This window comes from Amia ocellicauda, chromosome 13 (genome assembly GCF_036373705.1).
Source record: "Amia ocellicauda isolate fAmiCal2 chromosome 13, fAmiCal2.hap1, whole genome shotgun sequence".
In the NCBI taxonomy this organism is placed as follows: Eukaryota; Metazoa; Chordata; class Actinopteri; order Amiiformes; family Amiidae; genus Amia; species Amia ocellicauda.
In genome coordinates this window covers 34,997,845-35,011,903 of record NC_089862.1, presented here as the reverse complement: position 1 = coordinate 35,011,903, position 14,059 = coordinate 34,997,845, and the positions used below count along the sequence as shown (strand labels likewise).

The 14,059-nt window shown below is 41.1% G+C and overlaps 1 protein-coding gene across 2 annotated transcripts in view; it reads right to left on the bottom strand.

The window, feature by feature from the left end:
• corin (corin, serine peptidase) overlaps nt 1–14,059 on the bottom strand; it is a 41,300-nt gene that overhangs the window by 13,829 nt on the left and 13,412 nt on the right. For both annotated transcript variants that reach the window (XM_066720730.1, XM_066720731.1), the window contains exons 4-11: nt 14,048–14,059; nt 11,613–11,794; nt 7,346–7,459; nt 4,981–5,088; nt 4,211–4,321; nt 2,388–2,510; nt 1,083–1,190; nt 384–615 (exon numbers count right to left, since the gene is read on the bottom strand). The exon at nt 14,048–14,059 is cut by the window's right edge and continues 199 nt beyond it. In XM_066720730.1, coding sequence (XP_066576827.1) covers nt 384–615; nt 1,083–1,190; nt 2,388–2,510; nt 4,211–4,321; nt 4,981–5,088; nt 7,346–7,459; nt 11,613–11,794; nt 14,048–14,059 — 990 coding nt within the window. The remainder of the gene's footprint in view (nt 1–383; nt 616–1,082; nt 1,191–2,387; nt 2,511–4,210; nt 4,322–4,980; nt 5,089–7,345; nt 7,460–11,612; nt 11,795–14,047) is intronic.

The following is a 14,059-nucleotide window of genomic DNA, read 5'->3' as shown; positions in this document are numbered from 1 at the left end:
ACTGTGGACAGTTCTGGGCTCCACACTTCAAGAAAGATATCGCTGCTCTAGAGGCAGTTCAGAGGAGAGCAACCAGACTTATTCCAGGTCTGAAGGGAAAGTCCTACTGAGAGACTGAGGACCTGAACCTTTTCACCCTGGAACAGAGGAGACTACGTGGGGACTTGATCCAAGTCTTCAACATCATGAAAGGCATCGACCACATCAAACCAGAGGAGCTTTTCCAGATCTGCAGGGACAGACTGGATAGGATCCTTGGATCACTTAGTTATTAATGGACACCAAATGAGCACGATGGGGTGAATGGCCTCCTCTCGATTGGACACTTTCTTAAAAAATACTAATATGTGTTTAACTGAAGAATATGGTCTACGGTCTTTCACCTGCAAGGGGGAACTTTCTGATTGGTTTCCGGGTCACACTTTGGCACGAGAATCGTACAAGCGAAAAACATGAGGTATTTGTAGCAGTTTGTCTGGACGAGAGCTGGGAAGAGCGAGGACTCCCAGCTGATGGACGTCTCCTTCTGGGTCTGGTGGCCCAGGTAGTTGGGGTATCTGGTGACATTGTAGGGCAGGTTCATGCACAGCTCCAGGGTAATGGGCTCACAGTGGGCTGAAAGACCAATGCATTGAACTCAGTCCAATCAATTAATTCCTTTTATTTGAACTTAAATGAGAAAACACAGGCTTGTTAATGACACTGCTTTGTAAAAGATCAGGGGACAGTGAAAGGCATTCCCCAGAAAAGTGAAAGATACATAAATGAAAACACCACTTTTTGTACATTAACATGACATGTGATGTTCGCCTATTTCCACGAATGGAACGTAAACATACTGGGGTTTAAAGGATGTCTAAGAAAGCCTTCAAATCATTTTCAATCTACACAATGAACTCTTGAACATGTTAACCTAATACGTCATTGCATTACTAAAACAGTTTGATTTCAGCACTGTATGGGAACTTGTCTGCTGTATCAATCACCACCACCTAACCTCCGTCTGCAACTGTCAAAACCGCAGCTCACGATAACACCATAAAGCAGTAACAACTTGCACAATTTTGTAGCGCCACACTTACTACAGTTTGTGCTGTTGACACGGCCGCCACAAACCGTATTCCCAGCGCAACCATCCGGGCATGAGGTAGATACGCAGCCTGGATGTCCAGGATCACACAAATTCTGATCTACAGAGAGAACAGGGCGGTGATTCGTATGAGGAAGTTATATAAATATATACTAAAACTATATTACTTCATATTAATGGCTCAGCAATGACACTGCACACTAGTAGGAGTCCGACGAGTGACAGGGATCACTAGTAAATCAGCAAGAGCTTGGATGAGGCCTCTCGTTTGTTTTACCTCACCGGCATCGTGCTTCTTGAGCATACGCTGCAGGCACTGAGAGTCATCGACAATACAAGTGAACAATCATCGCCACAGACACGCAGACATACTGCAGCACCACGCTGGGTCATTCACACCTTATATAAGATAAACATGAGGCGTGAGCCAAGTTGGCTGCAGACATACAATTGTAGTCGGGATAATGAGTTTTTAGGCACTCAGGGAATCACGCATTTACAAAACCGAGTAATTGTGGGCTGATCCATGATACCTCAATAATTAGTCAGTACGCTCCTTAAGGTCCTGAATCTAACACTTGACTTTCTATTTTTTTTTACTGTTCATTTGTCATTAAAAAAAACCCACTACAAAACACCTTTATTGTTAATTGTACTGCTAGATTGATTTAAAACTGATTGAGCTCCAGTTTTAAGGGGCAACTGAGACAGTAGAGTCCTGACTACTAGAAACGGACCCATGAAATTGAAGATATCAGCAAACATGAACAAACTAGGTATGCACAATCGATATAGCATTTTCAATAGGTCTAGATTACATACAAGGGCAAAAATAGAAACAATGGAAACTAGAAAAAACAACAACAACTATCAATATTTAATGTGTAAAATATGGTCAGCATTCAAGCAGAGCTCAGCATTCAATGTTCAATTCTATCCTGAACTTTTGATGATCTAACTGCCTTTAATTAAAGCTCTCATTAGCATGGTTAATCCACATGTGTTTCTGAACTAAATGATGGCTATATCCAGAGTGCTGAACTAGCTGACACGTATACAGAGCTATACTCATCGTCTTCCTCTCAATGTAAGGAGAACGTGTTCCTCTGCTGAGGGAAAGGAGATTCATTGAAGGCAACGTTGCTGTCAATCAAACTGTTTTGTTGGTCCACAGAATAGTTTCAACGCAAATCATTCTGAGGGCGATATGTGTTGAAAAGAGGCGGCCCCATCTCTACAAACAGGTATATTACTGATCACAGCCATCCAGCACTGTGGACCTTCTCGGTTGACCTACTCTGCTGCTGGCTGCAGTTCTCCTCGTCACTTCCATCTCTGCAGTCGTCCTCTCCGTCGCAGCGGAAGGCACTGGGGACACATTGCCCATTTCGGCACTCCATCAGCCCCTGGCTCTTGCAGGCTGTTGGGGGAACACAAGACACGCTTCAGCAACGATGGCTGCACAGTCTCCGTGAACTTCTGGGCGAAAGGAGGCATGGACACCCTCGACTCGGCTCTAAAACCTCAACTCGAACCCTGACCCCAGAAGAAACCAAAACCAGAAGAAAGAGCTAAACATACTGAGGTGCATCTCTGGTGGTTTTTAAAAAATTTCATTATGTGGAAAAAACAAGGATGTGTTTGTTTTATTGCAACACGGTGGCTTGTCCCGTCTTTTGCCTCCCACAAGCCGGCGCCTGCTGCTACAGAAACATATTTTCACCGGCTTTGTGCTGCCTTGCAAATTCTGAGATGACATCCGGTTTGCCCGAAGGAAAAGATGACTAAATCATAGAGTCTTAAGGAGGATTTTAAAGTTATTAATAAAGACATCAAGCTACACCGTTCCCATGGATTTACATCATCAACCACATCGAGGTCAGTGTTATATGAAAACACACGGCATGAGAACATCATACACATGTGACTAATAAATAATCAAAAATAACATCAAATTGTATACCTAGTAACTCTCTTTATCCCCTGAGGTGATTCACATGATTTTTTGAAAGTAATATGCTTCTTTAAACTTCATCAGTGGAAAGAGTGTATTGAAATTCGCATGTTTTGAAATTTAAATCTTGTATATCTCCATTCATGTGCTTAATTAATTGAAAGGCTCTTGAGAGGCATCTGTTTTGGAGCAAATCTTAAACCAAACAGTCTAGCCATGGCTGTGGTCTTAACGGACTGTGACTGGGATTCCTAACACTGGCTGAACGCTATTAGGGTCAGAACAGGCTTCCTCAGCTTGAACCCCTTATGGTTTTAGTATACAATAAAGATAAAAACTATGTACGTTCATTTGGTATTGGATGCCAGAGAATCACGAAGAACGTTTATCACAGACAATGGATTTGAAATGGATGGGAGGTAACTTTTATAGACAAACATTTTTTTGTTCATATCAGTGTCTGACGTGTATAATATATGTAGTTATTGTTTCATACTCATTTGACAGACAATTGAAATACAAATATTCTGTATAAGTTTGTGTATAGAGATTTACATTAAAATACCTTGTGTCGGTTTAATGTACAGACACTAGTTTGGTTGAGGCTGCAACAGCAATCCTTTCTGCCCTTAATATATAATGTTGTTTTTCCCCACTGATGAATGGTTAAAAACAATATTGTGTAAACAGTGACTAATGCTTGCGGACTAATACCCAACACCCACGAAGAGTCAACCAATGATTGTCTCGATAATATAGAAAATGTGATTCTTTAAACTGTCATCTGATTAATCTGAAGTTACTAAAACAATTTTAATAAAACGTATTGTTTCCACAATGAGTAAAAGACGTGTTCTTACAGAAACAGGGTTTGTCTCAACAGTCACCTGTGTGTGAGGTTCTATAAAGAGATTAATCCAAAAATTGAGTCACAGCAGGTTCAACCAAATAACATTTTTCATGCTATGCTGAGTCAAGTGAATTACATAACATTGCACATTATGAAAGGCAGCTTTTTCTGTTATAGCTTGTTTAAACATGTTTGTAGGTTACTACAAGAGTCTACTCTTTCGGTTTATACAGAGCCACTGTTGATAAATAACACAATTATCTGGCTATTATGTATTCCATCCACACAAACCACCACAGACTCAAACGATCCTTACAGCAGTTCACTTCATCGCTCTTGTCCACGCAGTCGTGGTCGCCGTCGCACACCCAGTCGTTGCTGATACACCGTCCGTCACCGCATCTGAACTCCTTGTTGGGGTCGCAGTCTGCAAAACATCAGAAATATGGCACATCCAACAATACCAGCCACTCAGTCCAATTGCGCAGAATGATTCACACTGTGATGCAGGCTAAGACCGATGCTGTCACCCCAGGGTTACCAAAAGGTGCCGGTGAACTGCTAATGTTGCCGTCATGATGCATGGTGTATTAAAATGTCACAACTGACTGCAAGGTTCATTATACTCTAGTTTCTCTGATGCCTTATATAGAATGACTAACTCAATTGCAATCACATTTCAGCCGATAACTTTCTCTCTCTCTCATATAAATATATATACATATATTAGTCTTAAAACTGACAAAAGGGCAGACAAAAGAAGATGAGATGAACTGATGAGATTTCTAAATATCAGCATTGTCTACAAAGGCAGTTCCTTTAGGTATATAATGCTCTGTCAGCAGCCTGTAGAGATGCGAAAACCCAAATACTCCCTGAATAAATTACAAATTTGAAATAAGATACTCCCCTTAATCATATGAAAGCCATGATGGAGTTAGCAAGACTGTTTTATTTCATTGAACGTTACAAACAGTGGAAATTTCTTTGGACAAACGTCTCCGGTATTTTCTCAGTTCTCTGTGCCTCATGACTGCGAACCGTGTGGTAGGAAAACTACTTTATCGAGCGAACGGACAGACTCACGGCAGTTCCGCTCGTCGCTCAGGTCCCCGCAGTCGTCGTAGCCATCGCACACAAAGCCTGGACTCAGGCAGCGTCCCGTGCCGCACTGGAACTGTCCGTCGCTGCAGTCTGCCAAGGACGACATGATGAGTGACGTTTAACTCTTTCAGCAGCTGCAACCTCATCTCCCATTTCCTGTGACCACGACTGGACAGAGCGGTTCAGTAAAGTTTCGACCACAGCAGCCAGTTTCCCACCCTCACGGGAGGAGGTAACTATGAAGGTTAAGGATGGGTGTCGTGCCAAAATGATTTTATTATCATTCTTTGTCCAAGAGAAAGAGGACAAGCTGCCATAGCAGAGAACTATGAATTATCTTCTTGGTTTTAACATCAGTGTTTCACCCTGTCTTTAAACGTGGGACAATGAAAGTGTTTACAATCACGGGCTCAAGTGAAATATTTACAGAAATCCTACCAGGACGGGAAGCATTTTCCCCCCGTTTAACATCCATTTGAAAAGAAAGTGGAGAAGTAGGATAGAATAATTAGAAAATGTGATCAATATTGTTTTCAGTCATAAGTTATAAGCTTATAGCTCCATCTCTGGTACATGCTGTGAACACAATCACCAGCCTTGCTGCAGCAGTGTTTGCTGTCCGAGTGATTGAGATGGTTGTGTTGTTATCTGTGCTTGCACTGAGGCATAAATATAATAAATAAATGTCAATTAGAGCCCGAAAGGCCATTCAACCGGTGTTTAAAGTGAAACATAAAACATGCAATTCCTTACTAATTACCGATGATGTTTTGAAACACACAACGTCACAGAAAATAAAATACAGTCTGTCCTCAATTGCGGATAAACCGTAACTAGGACACGGAGGACAGGCAGCCTTCTCTTTCCCCGTGTCCTTGTGGGTCAGTATATTTATATACCTTTTTAAGTGGATTTACAATGCGCCTCGACCTTCTCATTAATCAGCCGGGAGCTCTTATCTGAACATTTGTATTATACATATTAACTACTGGAATTGACGAGGCAGTGTCCCACTGACAGGCACGTTCACCTTGCCTCACCTGTAATTAGCACAAGTCAAACCAGAGGACAAACTGAGGGATCTGTTTTTCTTTTCTATCTTTTTAATTCTGCGCTCAAGAGTGCAATGCAAAACAAATGTCTGACTGTGTTTTTCCTCTAACAGCACGGCCCCCGCATGCTTCTACTTAACCGTGACCGGGCGTCTTGTTTGCAATGTCACAGACTGCAACTGAGCTAATGTGATGATCGCCCCGGCTGTAAACACCATCCATCTCTGCCCAGACGGCCCCTGCCTTGCCTGGATACAGACTACGGCTTCATTCTTCCTCGCTCTCTGCCGGTTTACCTTTCCTCAGCAGCAACACGGCTGACGTGCCGTCTGATGGAGGATTTCTCAAAGAACTTAGGCAAAGCAGCAGTGCAGGCGGGGAAACTCAATCTTAACTGCATACAAGCCTGGGAGCCCTTCAGAGCAAAGACAGACGCAGTTCGGCTGGGTACACACGCTGCAAATCTCAAAAGCTAAACCACTAATGCCAGTGAATGGCGTGGAATAAGATTTAAGTTACCTCAAACTGCGATAAGCTTCTTAATTGAAACTTTTTAGCAGTGTGTGGCTCTTAGGGGTGGGTCACAGCTGGCCAGAGCTAGGCATCAACAACTTAGCATGAAATCAAATCATATAATATTGTTGCTTTATAAAAAAAAAATCTCAACCTTCTTTTGTCTTTGATTCTCAAGTAAACTCAAAAGAGCATTCAAAGCTTTATCTAGGAAGACTCAGTGTTCGACAAATACATGTTGTAAATAAATGTGTAAATAAACGTCAAGCCCTATACGGGAAGTTTTAGGACTGATATCAGGGAATCTGCAGTCCCATTCAGTGCACAAAGTCCTCCGAAGACTGGCTACCCCCCGAGAAGCTTCAGTCATCGATTCCTCTGACAACAGTGGGGAAAAAAGACAGCATGACCCCATGGAGGAGGAGATGAAAAGGTTTATAGACACCTATAGCCGTTAACAGCCCTGTCAGACAACTCTGTCTGAATGGTATGTATTTTGTTTTTTCTTTTTCCCATTGCGTATGGGAGGGACGCATTGACGCATGACGCATTTCTCCACCACCAGAGAAAAGCAAACTAGGCTTTACAAACATCTCAGCCTAGGCCAATCTGAGCCGTGCCTCGCAGTATTTTCCTTGGCCTTTCGTGAGGCAATATAGATGGTGCCAGGCTATAAGCATTACGCAAATCTCATTCACTCCTGCTGCGATGGGTGACTTTTCCCTGAACCCTCGCGACTAAATGCTCACAGCCTTCAGGGCAAATGGTCTCTGGTGACTTACTGCAGTTGGCTTCATCACTCCAGTCGTCGCAATCGTTGTAGCCGTTACACAACAGCTTCCTGGGGATACAGATTCCTGTGGCACAGAGGAAGTGGTCTTTCCCGCCACAAACAGCTGGAGGAGGAAATAAAACAGAACGGGAATGATTTATCTAACATCAGCATAACGAGTAAAACACAAACAGCTATACAATAAAACAGCTATGATACATAAGTCAACAGTGTAGTAAAATGTACCACGCAGAATCCTTCACATTACATATTCTGATTGTGGGTGAAAACAAGAGACATTTCTTTTCCTGCCTAAATCAGTCATTTATACTGAAACCCTCAATTAAATACCAGGATAATTAAACACAAATTAACTCTGTATTGTTTTTCTTCATGGAAAGTTAATCATGTTAGTTCTAGTTCACCACTCCAGAAATAATGAAACTCTAAATTTGACAAAACACCATCCTGTCAGCTAGAAAAATAAGGGTTGGGTTTCGGTTCTCCCATAAAAACAGCTCAATTCTTTGAAGATGGAGGCAAAACAAAAGGGTCATTCAGTCGTTTACTGCTTTTTCCTGCGGCATTAGCACAAACAAGGAATATGTCCTTAAAGAGCACTTTGTGTTCCACTTTTGAAATACCACCCAAAACAAGACAACCCTGCCCTGTTTTTTCTTTAATAATAAAACACTCAACTGTAATGACTCACTATTGTGTCTTCTCAGATGACCTGCCGAAAGGTCTCTTCATCGTAGAAACAGACCTCCTGTCGAGAAGTCGAACAGGATACCCATTGAGCAAACCAACAGGCTTTCGAAAGAAGGCCCTCAATGTTAGCAGGGAGTGTCCACTAAAGCTAACAAATAAATCTCAGGGCTTCGTTGATTGAAACCCCATAAATGAAGGCTTGAAGGACATTATAGTTAATATGCAAGTCAGGTGTAAGGACTTGAGGGGGACACTTCTGTAACTGACTGGAAAGACCAATTCCGAGGATGTACAGCACACCCGTTCATCATATGATGGAGGCCCATTTATATTATAGCATGATTTATTGAGATTTTACATTGTTTGTTTGTGTTGCAATAAAATAAAGGACGTAGCAAAGGAAAATAAGGTTACACAGATAGATGCAAGATAGTCGAGAATATCCAGTAGTGTCAGGGACCTCTGGTAGAAAAAAACACTTCTGTTATCTAAAATTGTGGCTGCCCGAAAAAACCTGAACATCCAAAAAGAGCATCGAGCTGCTAGAAAAGACCGGGAAGAGTTGTAATGTTACTGAAAAGCAGGCCCTGTCGTTTTCTCTGAGAATATATTAGCAATACAGACATGCATTGAAAAGTTAGGTCTAAGAAAAGCAAGGGCGAATAACCTGTCAGTGTGCTGCATTAACATCCACACATACGTCTGCAATGCGCAAGATTAAAACAAAACTCAGATCCTGTCTAACCAGAGCTGAGATCAACCATTACATCACTTGATCCAGAGTTCATCGATATTTTAGCTATGCAACCCATGGTAAAATATCAGTTGCTCACCTCTGACCTACTCACAAGTGAAAGTATCAAAATCAGAATTGGGGTTCTACCTCAATTCTACCTCTGATTGCAAAACGTTAGGCCCACGTTCATAAATCTTTTCTATGATACTAAATAAACTGCTTGAGGTCAGAAAAAAGGAACTACTAATGCTACAAAACATTACCCTCTTTCTGTCTTTGGCTTCTTTCTAACTGGAGCTCTCAGACTTAATTTCCCGAAGGATCCAGAGCTAGCGAACGTAGGCAGAAAGACCAGTAATGAAAATTTAAGATTAACAAAAAATTATCATTTGACTCAGCGGTGATGACTAACTGCCATCAAAAGCTGCAAAATTCAGTCACCAGAAATGTGTCACAAATTGAAATAATAATAATAATAATCAGGTCATATGTATAACTGAAGACAGAAGAATCATCCTTCCTTTCCGTGGAAGCAGCCAATGCCAGTTATTAACCCCTTGAAGCATTTGGTGGATTGACCATCTGCCATTGACCATATTAAAACAAAAAAAAAAGTGACATATTAAAAGCATAATTACACAAAAGCATGTCGACACACATTTTATTTAAATTGAGACTTGTGTGGAGATGTTTTGCTTGTCCTTTGTGCAAACATGGGTTGTTTTAAAGATGGCCCTTCAATTAAAAACACATTTACACGTGCATCTTCATATACACTAGTCTTCAAATGAATGCATACTCTTCATGAAGACCGAGAAATTATTTTCCAAAACAATGCAAGTGCATACTCAGTATTTTTCAATACAAATATGCAATAAAGTGAGACTATGGACAGGATTATTTTCTTGGTGCTCTATTCACAGCTCCTTTGTTAACAACAACAGTTACCACCCATGCGTGTCTGAGGGAGTGTGTGGGGGAAGTTAACGACCGGGGGAGTTACGCAGATTATTAGCAAGATTTTCTGTCTTCTCAGTCAGAGTGCGCTGTTAATAAGCGTACGAGGAACAGAAGATGCAAAAGAGACCCAAATCAAAACACACTTCCTTCCCTGAATAACAGAACAGATGCCATTCTTTTCGATACGAGCTTCGCCTTTTCTGCGCCAAACATACACCTGGCGTGCTTATCAGAAAACGTGAATATTTGTTTCATCTGATCACAAAACATAGGTGACTTAGGACATTCAGTCCTGGCTTTGTATGATGCCAGTTCAGGAGATACTACACCAGATTCTCACAGCTGATGCTCAATTGCATTCTACAAGAAATTATCCCATTCTAACCAGAGCTTCCTAAAAGTTACACTTTATTAATGGTTTGAATGCATTTGGAGGCAACTGCATAAAGATCTCAGACCTATCCTATGTATTAATCTTGGGATGTTTGGACGGATAACCTCCTCTTACTTCTACAAAACCTGTCATGTCTTCAGCTAATTTAAAACCCAAATATATACTTAATTTCCTCAGAAAGCTGTGTGATGTAGTGCTAATTTAATCCCTTAGTTATCTTCATGAATAAACGTAATGGTCTAACTGCAAAGACAGTCATCGACTCCTAAATAACTACAGATTTGAATCACCTTCCTGCTCTATGAATTTACCATATCCAGCCTATATAATACAAAGTAATCCTTTGACCAGAAATTCCCCTAACAGGTACGACAGAAACAGATCTCAAAGAGCATACTTTGTGCAGCGCCTAACTAAGGCCTATTTTCTGTCCACATAATACACTGTAGCACAATGCACGGCATTCAAGCTGTAATAAGCAGCTTCTCCAGTAATTTCCAGTAAATACTTACATGACAAGTATTTGACGCTACTGATGGTTACATTTTCATTATCACGGCTGGCTTTTGCAGAAACCGAGAAGGCGCTAATCTTGATTAGCCCCCATTCGGAAGGGGTTTTCTAAAGTAGCAAATTCAAAGGAGTAAATCCACAATAAATGTGTTTAAGTTTGTTACATAAGTCTTTTCCTGTATATAAAAAACCCACTCCACTCTAAAGCTTTACTTGATTGAGGTCTTGGCTCAGTTTATTGCCCTTAAAGCCTGGAGCAGTTGAAACTGAGATAAAAGGCCGTGAATACAGTGTAGTGTGTTGTGGGCTTAGCAGTAGCCGGACACGTAGAGTTCCAATTAAATCATTCTTAGTAAGATTAGGCCGGACAATAGACTCCCCCGCTGGCATCCCCTTACTAACAGGATAAAAGAACCGACCCTGGTTATTCACAAACAAATCCTTTGTAGCCTTTTTTAGCCCTGCCCATTACACACGATGAATGGATGGTTCCCATTATTTGATGAAAAGATTAATTGACGACCTGATCTTTAAAATCACACCCCATCCGCACTTGAACAGTCTTCCAGCAGGATGGCATATTCTGAGACCCTTTTGTAGATTGAAGCATTTCTAGGCCATAATGAATTCCCTTTTTTCTAGGTGGAAAACTCTTCAATTTAGGCGTCATGTTTTACTGCTCGACTCGTTCTTGTTGAAACTGGTGGACATTAAAAATGAATACAAATAATATATTTTGGAATATATTGATGGAGAAAAATCAACTGAAAAATTTAGGTTCCATTTTAAGATGAGCATTGCAAGATTATTACCTGTGGATTTGACATTCTCGAGAAAGGTTTTGCCTTTAGCAAACTTACCCATATCTATGTTGATTTTGGAAACTGATGCTGTGCTTAAAAACATGTTGCGTTGCCCTGCTTTTTGAAATACACAGCTTTATTGACAAATAAAGGGACTCACATGACCTTCCTTTCATGTGTTTGGGGCTGTAGCAGACAGCGGGGTTGTCATCTGTGCTGGTGCCGTTCTTAAACTGAGAGCACCTGAGGAAGTCCGGCCAAGACGCGTTGAACATCTGAAGGACCGGCTCACAGCCCTCCCTCGCTGCCTCACAGAACGACATACAAGGAAAAATCAGCCGCCTTTAAGGAAGGAACAACAGGAGTGGGATATCAGTAAGGACATGGTGGAAAACAACAACTCTCCAACGCAGGGTTTACTACACAACACTGGTCTCCAACCCTGGTCCTGTTCAATGGGCCAGTTTGGCCAATCATTTGTGTGATTGCTTAATCAAGAGCTTGGTCTGAATGAGAACCAGAAGGCCCTGTTTCTTTCCGGGACAGGGGCTGGAGACTAGTGGTTTACAAATAATCTAGTGCAGGTATCTGCTGCCCTGACCCTGGAGAGCCACAATCCTGAAGGGTGTTATAGATCACTTCAAACAGTAGAGCCCTGGGTTAAACTGTATTCGTTATGCAAAACTGTGGTCCAATTAATTCAGAGGGACCAGAACTGCAACCACATGGTCTACAGCAAGATGAGGCATCTCTTGCTTTTCCAATCCATTTTATTCTATTACAAGCCTTTGTTTCGAGTAGGGGTCAGTTAGGTAATTAAATAACTGGTTAGAGCAAAGTCTGCCTAGCCTAAAGTCTGGAATTGTTTAAGTGATTAATAGTGACGGCCATTTGTACATTTTTAGAGATTTGCTTTACACTGTTCCATTAAATAATAGTAAGCATAACCACAGTCCTCTCAATGTATAGTATTGGAATTGAACACCACAAAGGTACTCTAATTATCCTATTAATCAATTATCAAATGTATTATTATATTATAAAACAAGACAGTCTGTGGTATTTGCACATGAAGCATTTCGGGCTAAATATGTTGTGTTCCTAGGAGACGGAAAAAGAAACACAGGTACACTGAAAACTGAGCCCAGTCCACATGGTCAAGTAGTTTAGATTCAGCAGCCGGGTGGCCAGCTTGACGTGTTCATCACGTACAGCTTTCACGACATTATTTCTTGCCGCGTTGCCGAATGCACAACGGCACCAGTAGAATGAAATCCGTTAAATGTGCTGTGACGTACAAGCAGCGATAGTTGCAAATACCGGTTCTATATTTCCTACTCTTCACGGATAACCTAAACAAGGGTTCAAACCCAGGCCTCTTGGACGCCATCCAAGAAAGAGAGCTCAAGTCTCAGGTTCTGCGACTACCCTGAGTCACTGGTGATGTGCTGCTCCGGCCAATGTGCTGAAATGGCAACATTACCAGTTCATTTAAAGAACGGAAGGAAATCTGCGGGTCATGTGCTCCGATGCCACGGGTTTCTCCCCAGGAGGAATATATATCATCCCTTCCCGTGGAAAAATTTGATCAAACTTAACTAAATTAGTGGTTGCGTAACACAACTAATGAACTCGTGACTATTAATCAATTTAAAAAAAAACACATAAGTCATGGCCTGTCCGATGACTAAAGAAGTGTCCTCTGCCCTCAGTACCACCTACCTGTGTGAATATTATAAGCTGTATGATTTTTTGGTTGTTGTTTAGTTTGATGTAATAATTAACAGCGTCTTATTCCGTCTTTTGGCATTTGCGAGTAAAATGTTTTTATTCTGCCCTCTACATCTCTCTAGGCACCGCGGTTTGGTAGTCTATGTGCATCGTACCTAGTCCTCTCTGCTAGGGAATCGAACGGCAAATCAGATCAAGTTATATTAGAGGAAATGTTAGTGGAATTGCGTCTGTGACCGGAATGTAAAGACTAGTAATTACTAAATAAGATTCCTGGATTTTGGAACGATTTCTATTTAAATAAGTAATTACATACATAGATAAATACGTTCATTTTGTTTTACTTTCTGTGTTGAATGGTACCATTGTTAAACTAGGAGGTCCAGTTTAGATTAGGACCGAGATCATTCAAATCGTTTGCAGTTGTTTGCTTGCAAGTACTATAATTCCATACTTGAATCAGTTAACATAATTATTAAATCCCTTGTTCGGCACTTGGAAAGATTTAAAACCAGCCATCCGTTAAAGCTCCAAGGGGCGAGAGACTAAATACAATCAAATGTGTTAGACGTTATCTCCAACATGCTCGACTACAACTACAGTATTCAGACATACGTGGATATTTGAGAAGACTGTGTCCTTGCTCTCACACGTTTATTCCCTATTCTTTTTATTGTGTAATACTATAGCATGCATTCTTTAATTTAGATTTTTTATTTTGTATTGTTGGGAGGATTGAAAGGTTCTCATCTGACAGTGACCAAATGTGACCAAAGGTTGTGTTTTATGCAGCATTCAAGTTTCAGGACTGACTATAAGGAACGAGTATAAGGACTGAGTTTAAGGTTACAGTCAGTCACATACCTCTCCTCGCCT